At 40.6% G+C, this 24,498-nt stretch overlaps 1 protein-coding gene across 2 annotated transcripts in view; it reads left to right on the top strand.

The window, feature by feature from the left end:
- The window catches only part of adcy8 (adenylate cyclase 8 (brain)), a 126,015-nt gene that overhangs the window by 72,442 nt on the left and 29,075 nt on the right, over window positions 1–24,498 (top strand). The window contains exons 8-12 of one of the 2 annotated variants that reach the window (XM_026149144.2): window positions 9,776–9,973; window positions 13,873–13,973; window positions 17,034–17,235; window positions 18,777–18,866; window positions 21,437–21,609. In XM_026149144.2, the coding sequence (XP_026004929.2) occupies window positions 9,776–9,973; window positions 13,873–13,973; window positions 17,034–17,235; window positions 18,777–18,866; window positions 21,437–21,609 (764 nt within the window). The remainder of the gene's footprint in view (window positions 1–9,775; window positions 9,974–13,872; window positions 13,974–17,033; window positions 17,236–18,776; window positions 18,867–21,436; window positions 21,610–24,498) is intronic. The other variant, XM_026149145.2, reaches the window with a different exon arrangement.

The following is a 24,498-nucleotide window of genomic DNA, read 5'->3' on the forward strand; positions in this document are numbered from 1 at the left end:
AGGGTTAGTCCTTTCCTCAACAATTAATAAGGCAGAGAAGTAGGAATGCATTTTTCCCAGGAGGAATATAGCACCAGGGATCACACGGTCAGTGAATCAGATGTGATGTGAATCGTATGCTGTGGCTTTAACAACCCAGCTGAACATCTATAGAAGACTTTGGACCAACCACCACCATCAAAACACAGGATATGGGGATAATTTTGGACCAATGGTGTCCATCCCTCTAGCAGTAATTCAGAGAATCCACATGAAGGCCCGACACCTTGTTAAGTGTACTCACACTAGGAGATCTGTAAGTCCAGGAAGTTTGACAACTGCAGCTGCTGCATTTCTTCTGTGTTCTCATCATAAACTTTAAATAAGTCAATAAGGCAACTAAAGTATACTAAAATCTAACTGTCCCGTTAGCTTAGAAGCTCGTTTTTCTTGCTTTAGTAGCCGATATTTAAACAAAAACACTAGAAATACTCAGCCTATGTTTGACTCTTATGCTAAGATTGAATGACTGACTTCTCTCACCTGCAGTAATCTGACTTTATGCTCCTTTTCTTCAGCCAGGACGCTGACAGCAGCTTTCACACTGACATGGGCACTAGGAGCTTCCATTAACTGTACACAGCTGGTTGAAGACATGCAATAACACATAATAGCAGATGATTCACCGATTTCACAGGCAGCTGACTGAAGCAGCAGGTAACAGCTCTGTGCTGATAACTGTTATAAAAACAGGATTTAGTATCTGCGGCCAACCATTATCTTCCAATTATCCTGTGTTTTATTGCGTAAGACACAGATAGCCACTGAAGAAATGACATCATATCCTGTGTGTCACTGTGATTACGGGAGCTATCGTCCATCCGGGACTGATTGCTATCATGAAACTCAGAAGATTCGTCGCGTGCCCTGAAATCGTATTCGGAGCTCCGTGTGGGCTCTGCGCCGACTCAGTGGCTCTGTCTCTACCTCTTTCATGCTTCACTGTGTACCTGCCGGCGCCCGTGATGCACAGCACAGTCGCAGTGCTTTCGCCTCGAAGGAGCTTCTGCGTTTCCTTAGAAGACCCGGTTACTCCGAGTCCCCGCTCTGTGAAATCCAGGCCAGAAAGAAATGGGTTCAGTTTCATGTTTCATTTCAGCTCTGCTCAAGTCTCACGTCTGCATTTGAAATGAAAGGTGGCTCAGCCGACAGGGACGCGCGGCAGCTTGATCTCTTTCTAGACGCTCCTCCCTTGACCTAATTCTCGCTACCTTGTTTGCATGTTCACTTTAAAGGCTCGCCGAAGGCTAGAAGCAGTCTGAGTTTGTGCTCAGTGCTGCTGTAGTGACTTAAGTCATGCCAGTTCAACTACAAAGCAGTGTGCAATCAAAAGTCTGAAGACGACATATTCAGCTTCTCCTTATGTTAAGTCATGTATACACTGCAGTAGCGTTAAATGCTCATTAATAAACATGGACAAAAACTCCATATGAGCAAAAGTGTCATCGTGCTGCTCTAAATGCTCAGGTTTGTTTTCTTTAGTTTCAAAACCACTAAGCTGGTGTCACGAAAGCACCCAGGTCGTGTTTTGATGCTCAGCTCCAGGCGTGAAAACCCAGACTTCAATAATCAGCTGGTGATGCAACAATGGCGACATCCATCTTTCATGTATAAACGATATTTGACTAAGGCACTTTTGTGGGAAAATCCTCTGCTGATTTATGTCTGCCACTTTTATGTACAAAGGTCCCTGTTCTGTTGTCATATGTTGGTCTTTGCAGCAGTGTGTTCTGTTATTAATGTGTATACATACATGTAACCCCCGCTGGCTCGATGCAGCCAAACACTGCTCGACGACTAATCACTGTAGCCAGTCCAAAGACGGGAAATGCCAGATTCAGAAGCGGTTGCCCTTTAGGCTGTAGACTTCCTGAGGGATGTGCATGCCAGGAAAAATCACAGCAGCACGGCTCATAGCCCTGCCCCCTCCGAGTTCTTCTCTCATTAGCTGAAGACTAAGGCTCGCTATCTGTATTGTGGAATATGAAGTAATAGATTCAGATTTCAATTTAATTCAATTCATTTGTATTTATACAGCACCAAATCACAACAACAGTCACCCAAAGATGCTTTATATTGTAAGGAAAACCCTACAATAATACATACAGAGAAAAACACTATGAGCAAGCGCTTTGGCGACAGTGAGAAGGAAAAACTCCCTTTTAACAGGAAGAAATGTCCGGCAGAACCAGGCTCAGGGAGGGGCGGGGCCATCTGCTGCGACCGGTTGGGGTGAGAGAAGGAAGAGAGGCAAAGAGACTGGCTGTGGAAGAGATTAATAACAAGTATGATTCAGTGCAGAGATTTCTGATGTGGATTTTTTCTGCGATACTTGTTTTTTACAGAAGAGTGTTTTGTGTTTTGAATGGAGTTTTCACAGGTAGCAGAGGGTCAGAGAGGGGACTGACATACAAGGAAAACTTGGCAGTACACAGCAAGTCTACATCACAGATTTTTATATAAAATATTATGTAGCTTCATCCAATTTCTGGAAACAGGTATGCGTAACAAGAGAAGGAAATTCTTTTGTGGCTTTGATCTCTTGATGGTGGAAATCCTTGTTTTAAATATTTAAAATGTTCACAGCTTTCCTTTAAACTTCACAGGGATTCATGTTTGAAACCAGATTCTCCTCTAAAGAGAGAAAACCTAAAGAAAACATCCAGCTCCAGACGCTGATGATAAATTAACTGTGCGATGATGAATTTCAGCTTGTATTCATTTTTTCTGCATAAAGTCTGAGTTTCTACCTAGTGTGTTTTTTTCATGTATTCTGATGAAGCTGACATTTGCGTCTCTCTGGGCTGCATGTGCAAAGATAAAGAGTGGAGTAGTAAAGTGTCTTTTATGCTTGTGAACAGGATGAAAAGAGTGAATCAAGAGAACCTTACCTTTCAAAATAAAACACACAGTTACATTATCAGTGCTGCAGGTTTTCAGCAATCTTGCATTATTATCATTGGAGCTCATCTCTGTTTCATTTCTTTCCGGCTCAGATGTTTGAAGGTTAAGTGATGAACAGGTTTGCCAAGTGACGGCTTGATGTTTTAGTTAGCAGAGGTGTCAAACAAAAGGCCCGGGGGCCAGAATCAGCCCGGCAAAGACTCCAGTCTGGCCCACTGGGGTGCCATTGGAAAATTTTAAACTTTGGACTTTCACTGGTATTTTCAGATGTTTTACAATCTTTGCTACTGAGAAATATACCCCCACCTCGGCTTTAAAAGGCTGACGGACAGCAAGTGGGTTGGTGGGCGGGGCATTCAACTTTGCATACACAGGACTATAGTATTTTCAGGTGACCTCATTGTCAAGGTTAAAGGTCAAGTTTTCTCTTTTAAACATGATCACCTGAGAAAGGATTTTCAAATTAAAACAGCACGAGATAATCATGTTTAAAAAGTCATCCCTGGGCAGCTGTTATGAAGGGGGAAGTATTTAAAGTAAACCCAAAGCAATTCTGTGTCACGCTGTAAACAAAATTTATTTCTGAAGTAAAGTTTGATCTATTTTTCAGCCCCCTGGTACTTGCTGCGTGGTCATCCATCATCCAGGGTCATTTTAGTTTGAAAAAGCACCGATTTAATCAGATGTGGATTCGTGCAGCTCAGAACAGAAACCACGCTCTAGTCTCTTCCTGTAAAGATTTATGTTTATGGGTCAATAAGCCTTTTTATTACTTCTGTGCTGCCTTGTTTATGCATTTTATGGCATTTACACCAAAATCACAGTGTGGACATAAAACACTCCCAAACCCGATCTGAGTTTGTGCTGTAAAGCATCACAGCTGACTCTGTCTCTATTTAACAGACGCATGGAGCATGTCGCATTCAGACATATCGTCTGTATATTTTTCCCACATAAATGAGCTGAGATTAGTCTGAAATTAGCTGATAATAAAGTCTGCATACCGTCACCTCACCTGTCTTGGGCCTGGAGTGCGTAGCTGATGCTCATCAGCCAGTTTCCTCATTATAATGAAACCGCTCCAAATATGTTAATGATTTGACACAAAGGCCATGCGTTTTCATTCATATGCAAAAGATGAATTGTTGAGCTCAAGTTCAGTTTCAGCTCCGATCTCTTCGCTGTGTGCTGAGAGCAAACAGGGCTGAGCTCACAGTCACTGTTCTCCGTTGTGGTTTTTATTATGCAGACAGAACTTTTCCTGATGCTTTTAGTTTGCACCTCATTTCCTCCTACCTGCTAGGTTTAAGTGCAAGCTCTTGACATTTCAAGTGACAACTAGAAAAACAGTTCAGTTTGCAGATAAGTAAATAGACTGTCAACAAGTCCACAGTTTTCAAGCTCAAAGGCAGGAATGGGGCCTATCCTCTGGTGAAACTCTCGATGTGCCGCTCGACTAGGGCTGCTCAATTAATCGAATTTTAATCACGATTACGATCTGGGCTTTCAATGATCATTAAAAATGACTGAGCCGATTATTAGCCCCTCCCTCGTGCTTTACTCTCGTGTGGCAAATCGAGCGCACCTCTCTGCATTTCGAACACGCATCACAACAATTAAGAGGACCCAAGGGAAGCTCGGAAAGCTAAGCAGAAGTTAATTTATTTTTTATATTGCAAACATTTGCACTGTTATCAGTATTTGCACACTATTTTATATTATTTTTTAAAGTCATTATTCAATACATTGTTATTGTTAACCCTTTAAATCCCTGTAGAACCTGAACCACGTAAGCTAGCGCAATAATTTGTTTTGCATATGAAACCGGAGGAGTTGTACTTACATCTGATGCCATCAGCTTGTCCTCGGTCACGGTTGCGTTCCACATATAGCTTTGCAAAAATTGCATAAAAAGCGCTTGCAGGAACAAAAACATAATATTCCAGAAACACGCTTTGCCGATCCGATCAGCTGTTCGTAACACTTCCCACATTGAAAAAGACGTCAACGTGAACTATCGCATGTCCGCCATTTCCTGTCCGAAACCGGAAGTGACGTCATTTTCGCGGAAAATGTAGTTTTTTACTTGTAGGCCTTAAAAACCTATACTGGTGTTTTTATAAGTCATGTTTGACTTTTCTGAATAGTTTCTGGGATGCTTAGAACTCGAATTGCACTGCTGGAAATAGTTTATTTTGATGCACCTGCTGTTTCCTTTGCAAATTTGCATCATAGGATTTTTTTTCCCTGCAGTATATAAAAATAGCTGTATCTCCAAAATAAAACTATGAAGACACTCAAGATAAATTTCCTGTGGTGGGAAACTATTTTTTGCAACTTTTTTGTATTTAAAGTTTTGAGGGATAAACCTCTTAAATTTCTCCAAGTAGAAATATATGTAAAAAAAACAAAAACGATTTTCAATTTTTTTGTAGTTTATTGCACTTTTTTGCAATTAATGTAATTACTATGGACTTAATGCATACATATTATTAAAATATGGGCTATAACAGTTGTATAGCAACTTGAAATGCTCCCACAAATGGCACTACAGCATGTAAAAAAAAAAAAAAAACATAAGCTCTGGCGGACTTGATTCTATGGTAGGTCTTAAAGGGTTAAATAAATATCGTCAAATAATCGAGATCTCAATTTCAGTGAAAATAATCGTGATTATCATTTTTGCCATAATCGAGCAGCCCTGCGCTCGACGATAACAGCCCAAAGTGTGCGCGTGAGATAAATCAAAGGAAACAATCTGAGCTGTGTGGTGGATCAGAGCCCACTGAAAACACAATCTTGGCTTTTGCCTAGCTGCCCACAACAAAAATCTGAAGGAGATCCGGTGTGCTGTGCAGAGGCACAAGTAGAAGGCGAGGGAACAGGTCACAGAGGGAGCTAAAAATAGCAGCAGAACACAAGATACTCCAGAGGTGCACGAGAGTCAAGATTTTAGTCGGCCTCAAAGCACATTCGTCATTAAACAGAGGACTTCTTCTGAAGCCCGACGCAGTCAGACACGGTCGATAGTTCAGCTACACTCTCGGCTGAATCCAGGAAAACACAAATAAGAAGGATTGTCGTCACTGTAATCTGAGGTTTACCTCAATACAGGCATTTCACCAATAAAGGCATTTCCAGCAAGAACCTCAAACTTTAAAATATAATTACGTTTTATTTATTATTAATTATAATGAATAATTAATAAAACGTTCACTCTGTGGTTGTGAGACGTGAGAATCTTTCATCTGACAGTAAAAAGTGATCTTGCTTCTCGTGAATCATGAGGCACTGTCTGATAGACCTCTAAATTGCTGTCATTTATAAGCTCCAGGTAGCTCTGATTGGACTCACATTTGCATGTAATGACGGTCAGAGGAGCCCTGACATGAAACACAGAAGAAGAGGCATCCGCTAATGAAGGTGTTTGTTTGAGAACCTTCATTTAGAGACTGAAAACGAACGTTTAATGATCTCTCTGAGCACGATGGATGTCGCACGTTAATGTGTTGAATGAAGCGAGATGAGGTGAGACGTTGGATCGGTCAGAATTGGTGAGAAATGTTGAATTTGACTACGTCTCCATCATCATTAATGGCTGCCAGCTCCACAGGTTTCAAACACTTCAAAGGGTAATTTGTAATATGTGGCTACTTAATAATGATGGGTAGCTAATGTCAATGGGCCTGAGAAAATGACTCTGATCCTCATGTGTGACCTTCATCGCTTTTACCTTTGGAGCCAACATGTCGTCTACGTCAGGATGGGCTGTACAGCTGAGAAAGAGTCAAAGTGGAGGCTGAGGTCATCGATAGAGAAAAAACACCAAAGGAGGACATGTGAGGAAGAGGTTAATTTCCTTTTTCCTACGAGCGATCCTTGATCCTTGTTACAATGACACTCAACAGCTTGTCACTGTAAGCTGCTGCAGTTTTACCCTTGAAGGAGGGAACTTAACTGTAGCCTTGAGTTTGTAACAATTTTTAAACCTCTGGGGACAATTTAATTTGTACCTTGATGCAAGGATACTGTTACGACCCCCTCTGCTAGGCGATAGGAGGGGAGAAACATACACAAGCCCTCTCATGAAATCAGAGTAAATAAGGGGTTTTATTACGAACATTGAACTGAAAACCGACAGGGCTGTTCAACAGACCACCGGGAAAACAATTAATACACAAAGAAAAGAACAGGCAAGAGTAAAAGCTAAGGGTTAACTAAAGTGGGCCAGCAGACACAAGACTGTAATAAAACTAAGGTCAGCTGTATATCAGAGTTTACAAACAGAGTTCAAATATTAGGCAGACGAGGAGGACACAGCATGTTCACGTCAGCGCAGCAGTTGCCCACCAATTTGCACTGAAGTAAAAGAGACCATACATTCTTTGGCCAGTGTAGTCCACCTGCAATGCGCTCAAACACTGTGAAATAAGAGTCTACCTCAGTTTCTCTAAATGCTGGGACTAATGTGATGTGCCTACTTACATCAAAGCTGTCTTCTGGCTTCTTCTGGGATGGTAACTGCGGGGCTGACCGAGGTGTAGGAGGACTGGCAGATACAGCGGCTTCCCTCTCTATCTCCAGAGCCCTAACCTTTAAGTGCATGGCATCCACCTCCAACTGCTGCTTTTTTAACTCCACCTCCTTTATGCGCAGTGTTAACTGCAGCTCTTCCGCAGAAGGGCCAGTTTGAGAAGGGAGATTTTTCAGTGGGGCAGGAATACCAGCAACAGCTCCCAGCTCAACTCCCTCTGCAGGACCTGGCTCACCAAACAACCCCCTTTCATGCAGTTTAATACACAGGAGTTCTTTAAGCTCCTTTTTCTTTGCATTCAATGGCACAGTCACATCAAAGAAATTGGCAATAAGAATGAGGTCATCCTTTTTACATCTGTCCAGCTTTTCTTCAGTTGGGCCTAAAGCGAAATCCTCCAATTTAAATTCCATACTAACACACACCCTCCCACACAAGAAAAAACTGCCAACCAGAAAAGTAGAGCTAACCAAGAACACAGGTAACCCACCTGCGACAACGGCAACGAACAAAGAACAAAGAACGAGTCAACCCGACGGAAAAAAAAAGGATGGACGAGCCCCCAATGCAGAGGGGGTCGTAACTATACAAAAATGGCCCTCTTATAAAAAAAAAGGTGCACAGTCTGCAGAGCAGTGTTTTTGTTATTCACACAGACACTGAAAGTGTGTCTTTAAAACACTTTTCTAGCCTCACTGAAGCTTTATGTGTCTCATATCTAAACAGTGGATCCTAAAACTAATGTGTTTGAACTGAAACCCAGAACTAACTTGCTGTGAAGTGATGTTCTGCCAGTGATACAGAGTGTATGTCAGATTGTAATAAATGTGTCCCACATAACTTAAACCAGCGGTCCCCACCCCTCGGGCCACAGACCATGAGTCGTTTGGCACCGGGCCGCGAGAGTTGAGGCTCGGGTGTGAAATTTATGGTTTTCAGGGTTTTTATCATTTTTATCATTAACTCCGTTTCCCTGGGTCTTTCCCGTGTGTTGTGAATAAATCTTCTTTTTTTGGCACCGATACTGATTTTGATTTTTGGTACTGATTTTATTTTGTTGTATTTATCCACGACACCTTAAAGGCCGGTCCGTGAAAATATTGTTGGACATAAACTGCTCCGTGGTGCAAAAAAGTTTGGGGCTTACACGGTAAAACCTGAACATCTAAGAGTCAAATTTATATTTTACCTAAAATTTTAGAGACATTTAAAATTTAGACAAAACTGTGCCGACAAGTATTTTAACACCTTTGGTACATATGTGAAACCTTTTCTGGACCTTTGAGGTCGGACATTTAGTCCTTTATAGTTTGTTTTTCATGTTTGTGCATTTACACAGCCTGCGTGAAACTCTGTGTTTTACTCCAGTGTCAGCTCTGGTATGGGCTAATAGCCTTTAAATGAATAAGTAAATGATTCATCAGTTGTATCTTTTTGGATCTGCATGCTGGTGACCTCATGAAAGTATAATCAAAATAACTGCAGAGTAAATCCGGATGTACTGACCTCGGTGTTTCTACATTTGTAGATTTGGCCGTTTTCACAGTCAGACTGAAACGTCTGTAAGCAGAAATGATCTCACCCGAAAACCTTTGGGGGGGAAAGCCTGTAATGATTCTAGTAGACTTGATTTGCAGAGGATGAAAAGGGTTGCTTTAAAAAGAGAGTTATGGCAGCTTTTGACCTTGGATATATTTTAGTTAAAGGAAGGCCGAGTGAGACGGGAAGCGATGAAGTGGTAAATTAAAACCCGAGGAGACCCTTGTAAAGAAAGAGCCTTGCGCTGTTCAATTACCTTTTATAATAGTGCATATTAATGTCTTGCAGGGTTGTCTGGGGTGAGGGTTTAATGGAGTTTAACTTTGTTTCTGGAAAGTTTTGAAGGTTATAATAATAACAGGTGGAAATAAATGGTTGCGCATTTGCTCCGCTTGTATCCAAACCTTTGTTTTCTGTCCTTCATTTCACGATTTGCCATTTTGATTCTGTTTTCACGTCCCGCACATGAGTTACAGCTTTGTTATAATGCGTGCTTGTTTTAAGAGCTTTGTCACCACTAACCCGAGTGCAAAGTGAACCTGCTGCAGGGGTGAATGGAAGATGCATGACTTGCTCTGAAGTGTCGGTCTGATAGCCGATGTTGCATTTTGGTCTTCCCTTTTCTTCCTTTTCCTTAACTTTCTTTTGTGTATGTACTGAATGTAACTGTGTGTCTGTTCTTCTTTTTCATTTGTAACTTGAATGAAACCAAAAGGGGGACAAGCAGGTTCATTCTATGTGCATGTGCTTTCCCTCTAGACTCTGGCTGCCCTAACGAGAAATTCGATAAATCTGCTTCCAAACCATCTCGCACAAGCTTTGCATGTCCACTCTGGTCCTGAGGAAATTAACAAGCGAATAGAGAGCGCCATCGACTTACGGAGTGGCGATAAGTTGAGAAGAGAGCATATCAAGCCTTTCTCACTGATGTTTAAAGACTCCAGCCTGGAAGAGAAGGTAGCTGGGGTTTTAGACAGATAACTGTTTTTTTCTTTCTCTCTCCCTCCTCATATCTTTTCCTAAATGACGACTTTCAGAAGCAAAACAATAACCAGCAATTTTTTATTGTCCCATCATGAGTAAGCTAAAGGCACATGAGGTACTACTGTGGGATTGCAGGAACAAAAAGACTGACATTTTGTATTTTACTGTCAATCTGAGTCAATTTAAGATTCCACAACTTTTAATGACTTAACAAAAAAAGTTGTGTTTTTTGGGGGGAGGGGATACGATGCACTGCAAAATAGATTTAATGGTCAAGGATTTTCTTTTAGCTAAAGACTTACTCATCTTTGTAGCAAATGGACTCTGAAGTGTGCCACCACAATAATTAATACAGCAGAACGTAGAATGCAGAAGGTTAAGCCAGACATTGGCGTCGACCTGGATTTTCTCTGAAAAGCTCTGAAATGAAGCAAAACAATGAGCAAAACAAGAAAACTGACGCCACAGAATATCTATCAGACATCTAACCAACATCTAACCCTCCTTCCTGTAGCACACAGGTAGTGTTTGGGATTTAGGCTTCATCACTCTAGAGTAAAAGTAGGAGAAGCAACTTTCTTGCTTACCTCCTTCCTTACATTGGATTCTTTCTCCTCCACTGCCTGTTTGCAATTAGTTAGCTAGTCAACCGCTTTTGATTGTAAGATTGCACAATTCACCTGCCTCCAGACTGACTGTAAATTATCACCCTTTAACTCATAAATGCAGACAGATGTACACATGTAAGTCTGCATCTCCTTGCAACAGGGAACACAACTTAACTAGTTGCCAACTGTTCCGCTTATACACCTTGGTTGTCGAGGCCCGGGGCCATTTTGCAGTTAAACTGCTGTCCTGTGGCAACTATGTTGCTATTTATGGAGGAATTTATGAACTTAACTGAACTCGCTTCATCTTATTGTAAGTTTATTGAAAGTTTTGAAGTTAGAATAGAATAGAATAATCGTTTAATTGTCCCACTAGGGGAAATTTGGTTGTAACAGCAGTTGCTTTGAAGGCAGCAACTGATTGCAGTGAAAGTTGTTGCAGACCTCGTTTTATCTTCAAAGCAGCCACTGCAAGTTTGTTGCACATGGTCACAGTCGTTTTGATTGTGTCATGGTCCCCAAACACTGTTTTGCCTCGTGTGGCTGTAGCATTAGCAAATGTGTTGCATATAGAGCTGGGTGTCTGATAAGTATATATCCTGCAGGAGCATATGCTGGGATGGTGGAAGGCTTCAAACAGCAGGCCGTGTTGCAAGGTAGCAGCAGAAGTGACATGTCAACATTTTCAGCTTAAAGCTGTGAGTGTATGTTTGGCTCGTAAATGACTTTATAATCAGTCAATAATTAATGCATTTGAGTTAGTATATTATTATCCATAATTCCATTATGCAATTTAAATGAAAGAAAGTGAAATTAAATTCTTCTAATTAAATGTATTTTAGGATTCTTCTCAGGTTTATATGTTCAAACAAAACAGGTTAAAAATATACAACAATTAATTATTATTCTGTTGGCACACTTCACACTCCGTAATAACAACACAATCAGCTTCATCTCTAACATTACAGACTAACTCTGCATGGCATTAATATCTTCTGTGAGTTAATGTAACTATTATTCTCACGCATCAAACACGTGTAACTGTGACTCATGTTTGACGTGCTTCAAATCTGATGAAGGATGTGAGATTTTTTTTCTTCGCCAAGCTTCGAAGCTGGATGAAACATGATGTTTGCCAACACCTGGAGTCCAGTTTCCACCTTCAGTTTACTCATGACCAAACGTCCATGCCGTGGACCCCTTTTACAGTCCTGTGGAAAAAGTTGACAACATATTCAACTCTATTTTTTTTTCTTTCTTTTTTTTTACAGGAGCACACTGCATTCACTAAAGGAAAACAGCATGACAGGAAAAAATATGTTTTTTCTCAAAATCCTGACTTCCATATCCCATAACTGCAGCTGAACGTGTCATAATGATGAGATGTTTGAAATATTTATTTCTGTTAAATGTACTATATGTAATACTAGAGTGTCTACATTAGGATTTATTATTATAACATTTTATTTATTGTTACTTTTTTAATCATCTGTGGTATGTCGTTTAATGTCGTTATTGTGTTAGAAACTACACAAAAGATTATTTACAATTCTATATAAGCAGTAGTGTCAATAGTCAAATGACCTTTGATGAATTAATCTGCATCATACCTTACTATTTAGCAGTTTGTGATTTTATTAATCTGAAAACAAATTTAAAGATATTTAAAAAGTGGTTTTGTGTTTTATTTCGTCTTTAAAAGAAACAAACTCAAATACAAACATCTAAACGGGGTTAAACACAGCTGCCAGTTTTCATTGCCGTTATCATGAGATATGGAAGTTGGAAAGTGTGTCTGTGTTTTCCCGCCTTTTCTTTAGTGAATGCAGTGAACTTCTGAAGCTTTTGGTCCCTTTTTACCCTATTTTTTGTTACATTACTGAGCTCACTTTGACCTTTAAGTTGACTTTCGTTTTGCCTCTCCCTCTTCACATTTGTGTTTCCCCTTGAATCTTACGTTAAAAACTTTTTCCAAGAATCTATTATTATTATTATTATTATTATTATTATTATTATTTTGTTGCCCTCTTAACCTCTTTAGTAAATGTGCAGTGATTTGCTGTTGGCCTCCCTCATCTTTTTTTGCCAAAGTTGTGACAAAACGTGAAGCATCCTCTTGCTAATTTCCCAGCACCCTTTGAGAAAGAGACAGAGCGAGGACGGGGCAGCGGGGGTTACAGGGTGGGAAGTTTTCAGTGAAACAATTCAGGGCAGTTTGGTCAGACTGGTGACTCAGGTCAAGTTATGTTCGTGTAACTCGGCAGAAGCCACAGGATCAGAAAATTAAAACGTGTTAACGTGTAGACTTTAAATATTTTTAAATTAAATATTTAGAAACAGTAAAGTATTTAGAAGCAATAATAAATATAGCTATCTGATGAGACAGTGAATACTACTGTTATGATTGTGCACTTAGTAAGCTAATTAGCATGAGTACGCTAGCATGGTGCTAGGCTAGTGCTAGCTTAGTGCTAGCTTGGTGCGCTCCAAAATTCAAAAACATCTTCCAAGTGTTATGAGTAATGGTTATGATTAAAACAGTCAACTAGTGTTTTAATATCTCCCTTTGTGTACTTGTTAAACAGGCTAGCGTATCTCTTTCTGTTTTTAGTGTAGCAGCCAAGCTAGTCTTCTTATTTAAGAGAACAGGTCGTTTTATCAAACATTAAGAAAATTCTTGAACCTTTGGCCAGGTGCAAATAGTCTGAAGGTTTCCTCACAGGTCTGGATTACTTACATTGATTGCTAGCATAACTATACCAGGTTTCAGAATATAAAAATTAGAAAGTAGGTCTATATGTAAAATACAGAGAAAAAAGTAGGAGAAAGTCAAAAAGGTTGAGGCTTTTAGAAATCCTTATTAGAGTTTTTTATTTGGTTGAGTTGTTAGCATTGATACTTTAGGACTAAAAAGACATTTGAAAGAAAAAGCTAATTAATTTGATATTATTCCTACTGAGTTTTAGCTTTGCAGTCTGCTTATTTTGACACGGCGTGCATCGTTTTCGTCTCTGACTCTGCTAAAAGCTAGCATTGTGCTTGTGAGCTTCGCACCTTCCCCAGGACCCCACAGCTAACCCACCAGCTCCTGTCTCTCTCTAACGCTTGTGTTTGAACCGTGGCATGCATCTGTGGCAGTGTACTGGCGTGTTTGAGTTGCATTTTGATGTCTTCTCTGTTTGTCTGAAAACTTGTTTCTCGTCTTCCCCTCACCTGCTCCTCCTCCTCCGTCTTCTTTCTCTTTGTCTTCTCTTCATTGTGCAGTATTCACAGATGAGGGACGAGGTTTTCAAATCCAACCTGGTGTGCGCCTTCATTGTGCTCGTCTTCATCACAACCATCCAAAGCCTGCTACCCTCTGCCAGGTAAGAGAGCAGATATTCAATAAAATGATCATTTCAAAATGCGCAATCTCTTAATTCTGCATGTGTAGCAGCTTTTGCACCTTCAGTGTAAAATAGGAACTTCCCTGACCCTCATGGTTGCGTCTAAGACACTGGGGACTGATTTTTATGTGGGTGTAGCACCAAAATCCAATGGATACACTGTTTATGTTTGCTCCTGAGCTCCACAGTCATGGACAGGGCGCATATGGATTATTTAGTGAGGCGCAAATGCAAAACAGTAGATTAGAGATTACAGGTTTTACAGTTCTACTACTGCTTACGCTTACTGTCGCCATCTTGAATTGACTTTCCGAGTTAAAAGTCCTACCTGGGGGGCTGTTCCAGATGGAAATTCTGGGGAACTTGGAAATTCTGACATTAATCTGTACCGCACCAAAATCATATCAGAGAGGAAATGCTAGCTGTCCAGTATGTTCCATGGTGCTTGTTTATGTGTAAAAACATGGGTCATGTTGAGGCTGGAGGCTATTCTAAAGGTCATAGGGTGAGAGGCAGGGTACACCCTGAACAGCTCACTGGTCTATCACATAACAAAACCCTGACCTATGTAGCCTTAGTATATGGGTTAGCATTCTCTGCTGCACACAGCTGTAGATGCTCATGTCATCTGTGAGAGGTTAAGGACTTGGGTTGAGTGAACAGATTTAGGTTGTATTTTAAATGTAAAGGTTGAGGTTTTCTTTTTTTCATCATGTCAGAGGTTTAGAGGGTGGGGGGGAGTGGGTTAGGTGAAGGAAAGAAGAGAAAGGAGGCAGAAACAGCTGCGTTATAAGCGTATCTTGCCTTGTGTTGTCTCTGTGACTCTGACTGTGAAGGAAATCTTGTGTGACCAGGTCAGCTCGAGCAGAATCACAAGCTTTTAATGAATCTCAGCCGAGGAGAACAGAGTAAGGTAATGCCAACTGACAATCTGAAAGCCGCTTTGATACCTGCCTGCATCTATAGAACAACAGCACACAAGCTTCACTAAATACAAGAATTCTGCAGGTTTGTGTTGTCCTCAGACTCTCTCAGGAAATATTCCCCTGCAATGGTGCTGCTTTCAGGTCCTTATATAAATCATCATTAACTCACGTGAATGAAAACCAAACAAAGAACCAGAGTCATAGCTGAATATCTGGTTAGTGTCCAGATCTCAGTGTAAGTTTAAGCATTATAAAAACTCCTACCTTAAAAAAGAATTGGTCGCACCGGACAAAAAAGCAGCGGCCATTTTTATTCGGTTAGCGTTGGCCTGTGTTGTGTTATTCTGTAAGAGCACCACATACGTTTTCAGTAATTTGCCCGTTTTAGTTCAGTGGTGTGCCTTGTTTTCCAAAACTACACCTACTCTGTGCTAATAGCGAGCCTTCAGTGTTCAGATGTTCGTTCAGTAGATGACCATATGGAGCTATAATTGATAAAAACAAAACCGAATACACCAAAGCCAGAGTGAAAAGTGAAAGCAAAAGTCATTAAATTGATGTTTGATGTGATGGAGATACTTTTCCAGCAGGTGACACGTTTTAAAACCTTTACCAGTGTGTGTGTGTGTGTGTGTGTGTGTGTGTGTGTGTGTGTGTGTGTGTGTGTGTATTCATATCTTTGTGGGGACCAAAAATTGGAAGTTTATTGTACTTGTGGGGACCAACAGCTCTTATGGGGATGTGGTTTTAGTGTCAGGGTTACAATTGGTTATGGTTAGGTTTAGTGTAAGAGTTAGGCATTCATGTTTCATGGTTAGGGTAAGGGGCTAGGGAAAGCATTATGTCAATTAGATGTCCCGAAAGATATAATTACCCGACGTGTGTGTGTGTGTGTGTGTAAGAGAGATTTTTTTAGGCCACACGTTGTACATTGTGGAGGTGGACAGTGCCATTGAGTGCACACTAACATTAACCTCCTCTGCATCCCGCCCAAGTGGCAGCGCTATCAGTCATCTGTGATCCCACATTGGGCTGTTAGGAGTTTAGAGCACATTTCCCAATCCTAATTGGTATTAGGATATTGGTGGTAGCCCTGCGTCAGACTGAAGACCTGTCCAGGGTGTACCCTATCTCTCACCCTAACACAGCTGGGATAGGCTCCAGTGGCCCCTGCGACCTTGAAAAGGATAAGCGGAAGCGATTGGATGGATGTAAAATTTGTTATTACATAAAAGAAGAGCCCAGACCTGTTGTGCCATCTGTTGATATCTCGTAATACAATACGTTTGAAGTTTTGGACATACATAATATTTTTTTGTTTCTTCAGACTATTTTTCACTTAACCCTTCATGCATGAATTCAATCTCAATCAGGATTTTCTTCTTCAGTGTTTTTATTTATCTTTAGGTGTGAAAAGATGAATAAAAATACTTCATGTATGAAGGGCTTAAATAACAATAATTACAATGCAACACTTTACACATCTATAGTAACATTAAAGGACCAGTGGGTGGCAGGGTATGGAGTGACACATCAGTGTCCAATGTGGTTTATGTGCAAGTGTGCCATCAACACTGACACAAATACAAGAAAACAGCCTTTGAATAGCTGTCCACTGTAGTGACCAATATGCGTTACCATTTTTCACAAGCTTATTGAAATGCTCAGTAAGCTCGTGACATAAAGAAAACAAAACATCATCCATGTATCCAATTCCTGGTCACAGTGCTGCTGTCCCAGCTCTTATATGGCGAGAGGTGGGTACACACGGGCAGCTCACCAGTCTGTTGCAGACTCACAGTTACACATCAAGCTTATTTAGAGTCACCAGTTCATCCAACATGCTTGTTTCTGGACCGTGTGAGGACGCAGAGAGAGCAGACACGGGGAGAATGTGCAGACTCCACGCAGGGAGCTTTCGGGCAGTCTGTGAGGTCAAACCTGGGACCGTCTCACTATGAAGCAACAGTGCTAGCAACTGCACCACTATGCTGGGCTCACAATTAAATATATTCAAATTATTCTTTAAAAGTCAGCTTGATTACCTGTTCAAATAAAGACTAGTCCTAAGCTGCAGTGTCCCACTGGCATATTTATCATTGTGTTTTTGCAGCATGGTAACCATGGTGATCCAGTTCTCGGTCCTCATCATCCTCCATTCCTGCCTGGTCCTAGTTACGACAGCGGAGGACTACAAGTGTCTGCCTCTGGTCCTGAGAAAAGCCTGCTGCTGGATAAACGAAACCTACGCGGCACGAAACGTCATCATTTTCGTCTCGATCCTCATCAACTTCCTGGCAGCCATGATCAATATCGTGAGTTCTTTAGTTATTTTTTTAGATATATTATTTAAAACATGGGGTCAATGTCTGTCTGCAAAATAACTGTCAGAATGCATCAAATATGGGAACGCTACATGGTTAGTACCGTAGCATTTCTTCATACTTCGGGCAACAGGACAGTGTGTGTGCGATTTTCTTTATAAGTGTGTGTTTGTGGTAATGAAGAAACATTTCACCTACTTCAATAGCATGGCTGCTAAAATGTATTTTAATGGGTTAATTAAATATGGAGCTTCATGAAACAGAGGAATACGATGTAGGCATCTAGACATGGCTGATTTGATGGTGTGCAGTACCTCAGTCCATCCAGTGGGGTAAATACAGACTACAACACTTGACTTCGTACTTGTTGGAAAGCACAGTGGTACGACATTTAATGCCAGTTGAGAATTCCGTTCCAAATATTTTCTATAAGATTGAGGTCTGGACACTAGCTAGAGTATTTGGATCATTCGGATCTCCTTTGTTATCTTGGTGGTGGGTTTTTGATCCATGACCCATCTTCAGTGTTCTGGCTGAGGCAAGAAACTTCTTGTCAAAGATTTTATGCCACGTGACTCCGCCCATTGTCATCCTGTACTCTTAGCAGAAAAACAGCTCAGTGTAATGTTTCCACTCCCATGCTTGGCTGCATGTGTTGGGTCGAGTTGACGTTGGCTCCATCTGACCACAGCTCTTTCTGCCAAGCCTTCTCTGAATCATTCAGATGTTCACTGCCAAACTTGGGACAGACCTCTACATGTATCTTCTTCAGCAGGGGGCTTGTGGGAACTGCAAGACTTCAATCCATTATGCCGTAGTCTGTCATCAATGGTGTTCTGGGTGACTGTGGTCCCAACTACTTTCAGATCATTAACAGGCTCTTCCTGAACCTTTGCTTGATGTTCTGTCTTTCTCCATTAAAATTAAAGACTTTGTTTCTATGTGAATGAGCAAACTTACAAATTGAGTAGGGGATGAAATAATTAATGTTTAACACCATGCATTGCATTTTCTTATTATTTTAATCAACTAGGAACATCCTTGTTCTCACTCTGTTGTTGTAATTTATTAATTACATTTTTGAAATACATATTTTTTTTTTTTTAAATAGAAGCTGCTAAGGTACGTTGGAGATAAAAGCAACGAGCATACAATATTCTGCAATGAAGTAACCCACTCAACTGCTTAGTTTGTAAAGTATTTGTTCAGTTGCTTTATTTAGTCAGATTTTAATTACCTACACATCTACATCCCCCCCCCTCCTTCTGTAAGAATCCTGTGTTGCTGCTAATTCAACCCTTCAGGTCTTCTTCAGTTATTCGTGTCAACTGCATCACTCCTTCTGTGCCGGAGAAATTTGGTGTTTTCCTGCAGAAAGTTGAAATCAGCTGTTGATTTCTCACACAACTATCTTGAAATATTAAAAGCGTGATGGAAATTTGTCTGAAAGGGAATGTGGGGTATTTTTATGCAGATCCTGCATCATTTAAAACTGCACAACAACACTAATCCACCCTGTTGGTCTCCCATAGCTGTGGTGCGACTTCGACAAGTCCAGTACCTTCAGGAACCAGACGTACAACGAATCGGCCTCCATCCCAGACATCTGCTTCTACCCAGAGGTACAAACTAAATGAGGTGTCTGAATTTTGCAGTCGGGTCCATCTGTTGTGTCTTTTTTTTTCTTCCCACTTGTGTGACAGCGGCAAACTGATGAATTAAACATCCTCGACATCTGCTCGCGCCCAGAGGGAGGTCTCGCCTCAGACAACGCTACGACTGATGGAGCCATCAGAACGTCACGGAGAAAATATCCATTATGTTGTTTTGCTCACATAATATGCAGCTGATTGATGAACTCAATAAGGGAGCCACATTTTTATAGCTCCGAGCTCGGGTTGACTCATGTATTGTTGCATGTATACATCATAAACGTATTTCCTCCTGAGGCTCATGCGCGCAAATAAGACCTATTTTACACACATAAAGAAGAGTTATTGACTTTGTTTTAGGCCGCACCAGAACGCACTCCAATATTAAATTAGACAAAAACTGATGTCTGTGCCAATGTCAGAGGCTTTTGGTGCAGTGAGCGGGCTGTCAGATATTTCATTTTTATAAAAGGGCACTTTACCAACTTTACACATAAAGGCCAGTCGACTCATTCTCATCTTGTGATAATGGAGGTTTAATGTGGAGGAGCTAATGAGTTCATAGTGATGCCGTAAATGTTACTTCAGTTTGGAGACAGAAGATTGGCAGCAGGAGGTTTGTGAGCAGGCGAGGGAGTCCACCAGTGAGGACAAAGGTAAACACAGAATGTTTTCAGGGGTGAAGAGTCAGGATGATTTCTGCAGCTGCAGCAGTCATCTCTTATTAATTAAGTAAAAGTGTTACACACGTCACTCTAAGTGCTAATGCAGGCATGCTAACAGGTATGCTTAGTTTAGTTTGTTTGCATGATAATACAAAATGTGTCCCTATTCATAAAATCCGTTCATAAAATTCCAGCTTGCCCAGTGTCCCCTTCAAGCTTGTCTCTTGTCAGATCTCTGAACATGTCAAACGCCTCAAATTTTCAATAAACTGAGTCGTAGCATCTAGAGCTAGACTAGACGAGGAGGAGAGCACAATAGTGGATGACATTGTAAATCCTTTGCTTCTGAAGGTGAAGAAAGCCTCACCCATGTATCCTGGGTCAGGATGCAAATGTCGTAGAGGACTACGAGTACCTGGTTGTCCTCATCACCAGCAGGCAGACCAACACAGAGGCTGTTCAAAAACGAGGGAGGAAGCTTGTGTTCACTGTGTGCAGCAGAGTGATGGTGCTTTTGTATACCTTAATTCTGGCAGCTGCAGCGTACTCTGCTGAGCACCATTAGGAAATCTTCCTCTATGATTGGCTGCAAACTGGAGACTTTGTTTAGTGACTTCCTCTCTATCACAGCTTTCAAACTGTTATCTATCAAAGATCACTCTGATCAACCTCTGCACCACATGCTAACATCCACTATATTACAGTATGGATATCTGGCAGAGATTCACCAGTCACTTATTATTATAATTAATAATATTATTATTATTATCATTATTATTTGCCACTTGCCCTGTGAGCCCGCTCAGCTGGGATAGGCTGTCCCAGCTGAATGGGCAGATGTTGAGTGGAGACCTTTTCAGTGCACTGTGGGCTACGGCTGTTGCACTGCAGTTCATTCAGAGGTCATTTCCTCTAATGTTTCCCCTCTGATGCTTCAGGACTTTACAGTAGTACTGTGCTTTGAAAGTCTGACCATGAGGGATGAATTCAAGGTGCATGAAAAAAGAAACCACATTGTGCATCATGTGTTGATCATGCTTCTCACTTGAATTATAGCGATGACACTTGAGTCAGCTGTACACAGAACTTCATATCTGCACAAGTTTAGGTCACGGTTTCCTGCAATGTATTGCAAAACTACCCCACTCTACTACTACTGACGATTCTCACACATGTAAAAATCGGCTTGGAGAAAACTGAAGAACCAGGAAAATGTTATACACCTTTTTATATATATATATATATATATATATATATATATATATATATATATATATATATATATATATATATATATATATATATATATATATATATATACTGTTTGTTCAGACGACTGGATGTCCATCCACTTGTGTCCACTTTGGTGTGTTATATACATATAACACATCTATACGGTCTCGTCTTCCTCCTTTTCCTTCTGCTCTATTGAGCTGCTCACATGCAGCGCTTCACTTTTCTGTCTGTGCTGGCACAAAATTATTGCACCATCAACATTATGGGAGGTTGGCAGAACCTCAAGAATCGAGTGAAAAATAAAATCCAGCCGAATCACAACGTCTTCTACCAGGTCAAACAGCTTTCCAGTCTCAAATCCCAGTTGCAAATGGTCCAAATGGGACTTCTGTGTTTAAAAAGAGCAGGAGCCCTGGAAGCAGTAGAGTGGTCCATGAGAAGATGACTTTGAATGGATATTGATCAAATTTGAATCAGTTATGTTTTTCATGTTCATCTGCAGAGTCGTGGAACTTTTCAAGCGTGTGTTTGTTGACAGATATTTAACACTGAGTGCAGCTGTGGCTGATTGGAGTTGCCAACATTTTTAAATACATTATTGTTCAGATGAAGTTGACCATGCGTTTTAATTTTTCACAGTATTTTGTATTCACTGGAGTGCTGGCGATGGTGACGTGTGCGGTGTTCCTGCGACTGAACTCCGTGCTGAAGCTGGCGGTGCTGCTGGTGATGATCGCCATCTACTCGCTGCTGACCGAAGCCTTCTACACGTCGCTGTTTGTTCGCTACGACACCGTCCACCACAACACAGAGTGAGTGCTTAGTGGAGGACATCCTCGTATATTAAATGCACTGTTTGTCTTTTTTGTTCAGGTGAGGTTTTATTCTAAGAGCAGTTTGTCACGGTCATGTGTCACGGTCCGGGCTCGGTGACCCAGGGGTTTGTGTTATTATTAATCTTTGATTTCCTCATGGTTTAGGTTTTGTTTATGTGCTTCCCTGCCTTCCTGCCCCACATTTCAGGTCTCTATGTTCTCTGTCATCCTTACCTCTGTGTTCGCGTGTTTCCTGTTTTACTTTGAAAGTCTGTGTCCTATGTCTGCTTTGCTTCCTTTGTCTTCTTGTGTCAGATTACCCCCAGCTGTGCTTCCCTCCTGTTTTCCATTCCCTCATTACTCCCTGGTGTATTTAAGCCGTGTTTGTTCCTCTGTCTGTTGTTGCATTGTACTGTCACAATGCTGTGTGTTGTCTCTGGGCTCCTGATTTCCATTGTTACCTCCTGTCAGCTCTTAGTTCCTTTGTTTCTATTTTCCTAGTTTTCTGAGTCTTAGTTCTCTAGCTTCTAGTTTTATGTTTTGCTTCTTGTATTTAGTTTTAGACTTTTTTCCAGCGAGTAAAGCTGCCGCTTTGAGTTTAGCTTTTTGTGTTTGAGTCTTGCGTTTGGGTCCTCATCCTGCCTGCCACACAGCCTAACCACGACAGAATGTGCCTGATGCCATGTGCAGTCAACTACTGGTTAGATTTAAAAAGTCCTGCTATCACTAAGTTGAAACTATCAAGGCTAAAACTGTTTTTTTTGTAGCTGGTTGTAGGCATGATTATATCTGCTGTAAGGCCGGACAGTTTCATATCGTTAGCTTCATAGCATAAGTGCCTAAGTCATTTGACTAAGTCAATGACTTAGGCACTTATGCTATGAAGCTAACGATATGGGAACCTCTCTGGATTGACTTCGTTCGTAGCCAGCCTCTAGTGGACATTAGAAGAACTGCAGTTTTTGGCACTTCCACTGAGGTGCCTGCTTGTGTCAAGGTTCAAATCAAGAAGCTCCAATGTGTTAGACAAGACAGGCGAATGTGAGGAAATGTGACCTAAATACTACGAAGGACCTGCTAAAACAAGCTAACAAAACCAAACTTTTGGGAGATTGATTTTGAGGTCCTTTGGGGAAATGACAGAAAATCTCAGGGGAAAAGAAAGTAAAGCCCAGTTTAGCCAGTATTGTTTGCTCCATATGTAGAAATCACACATATCCCTTCTTTTGTAAAAAACAACAACAAAAAACACAGATCTGTTACTAACAGCATTTTTATGTTCATTTTTTTCCTTTTACATATTTGTCACATTATTGTTCAAATGTCTATAATGACATATTTTACCAAAAAATAAATGCATTTGATTAATTGAGTATTTTGCCTGTAAAAGTTAAATATTTCTACAGCCATATCTCAATGACAATGAAATGAACTCAGAGATACATTAACGTATACCTGCATTAATCATCATCATCATTTTCAGTTTTAAGTCTTTAATTTTATAAATAGATCAAAAATGCGAACACTTTGACATATATAAAGAATTCGTTTAAATGAGCCTCTTTCTTGTAAAAAGCCTGCGTATTTACAGAATCCCATCCTGGCCCGACTCCCTTAGCTTGCCTGCTTTTTCATCTCCGTGACATGCCGGCTGTGTGTTGTGGGCGTGAGTTGATTTACTTCAAAGTGCTTGAAGTTTTCCAATCTTTGTGTTGTTTCTATCGTAAGTGTGCCTCTAAACTTTAAAAAGATGATGATTATTTCTACCAAAATATGCACCGAGTCGTGAGCTTGTGTTTGTTTATTTGTGGGTGTTAGAGAATCTAAAGCTTTGTATTTGTTTTCCTCTGGCATCACTGCACACTAAAGGCTGCACGCTACATTTTGCTGTCACAAGCTGATCCTCGGCAGCGAAAACAAACGAGCTGTTATTTTTCGCTTGTTTTGAGATTCTGGCTCCTAACTCGTTGTAAAGTGCCTGGAGCTCCGTCTCCACATCTCTCTGAGCTGTTGATCCTCAGCGAGCCTCAGATCAGCCTCAGATCACGCAGAACATTTGATCCTTCTACGGTCTGAGCTGAAAACAAAGAATCGTGAGATTAAGAGAAAAAAAGTGTCGTCTTTTCATATTTTGCTGCAGTTTGTGTTTAGATCTCAACTTTAATGGAGAGCAGGTTTGTCACCGGTGCTGGGTTTCGAATGTAGTTTTTGTGAAGCAATATTTAGGTTATTACAAAAGAACATGCTGTGGATCACTGTTTATCATACTACATGTTTATTTAGGTTATTAAGAAAAAGTTTTCTTGAAAATGAAAACCAGAAGAGTAAAAACTGAATGAAAATGTGACCACCTTTCATTAACAGAATGTACTCAGACAGGTTTTGCCTGGGAAAAAAAAATCAACACTAATGTAAAACTTTAGAAGAGAAGAAACATGAATAATTTATATTTGTGTTTATCAAATGGTCAGAAATGCCCAACAAATGCATCTTTAGGGTAACATAGGCTCAATGCTTTTAATGTGGATCGGTTGTATTTATGTGCATAGCCAGTAGGGGTGGATGATATAGACTCGAAGTGATCTCACGGTATCATTCACATTGATGACATTTATGACAGTATAGGCAGAAAATACAACATTTTATCGATGTTTGCAGCTTGGAGGCAGCAAAATGTATCACTGCAAACAACATAAAGGCTGTTTCTATTCTTCATTTCCAATGAGCTACTGTTACTGATGCCAGCAGCAGTATAATAGTACAATAGCAATGACACAGCATAAATCAAACATGAGTACAATAAGTGTTTTCAGTTGAAATTTTACATAACTCAAAGTCTAACATAACTACTTAAAACGTTAGTTTAACAATAACTAGAGTAACGTT

This window comes from Astatotilapia calliptera, chromosome 18 (assembly GCF_964374335.1).
Source record: "Astatotilapia calliptera chromosome 18, fAstCal68.1, whole genome shotgun sequence".
NCBI classification, from domain to species: Eukaryota; Metazoa; Chordata; class Actinopteri; order Cichliformes; family Cichlidae; genus Astatotilapia; species Astatotilapia calliptera.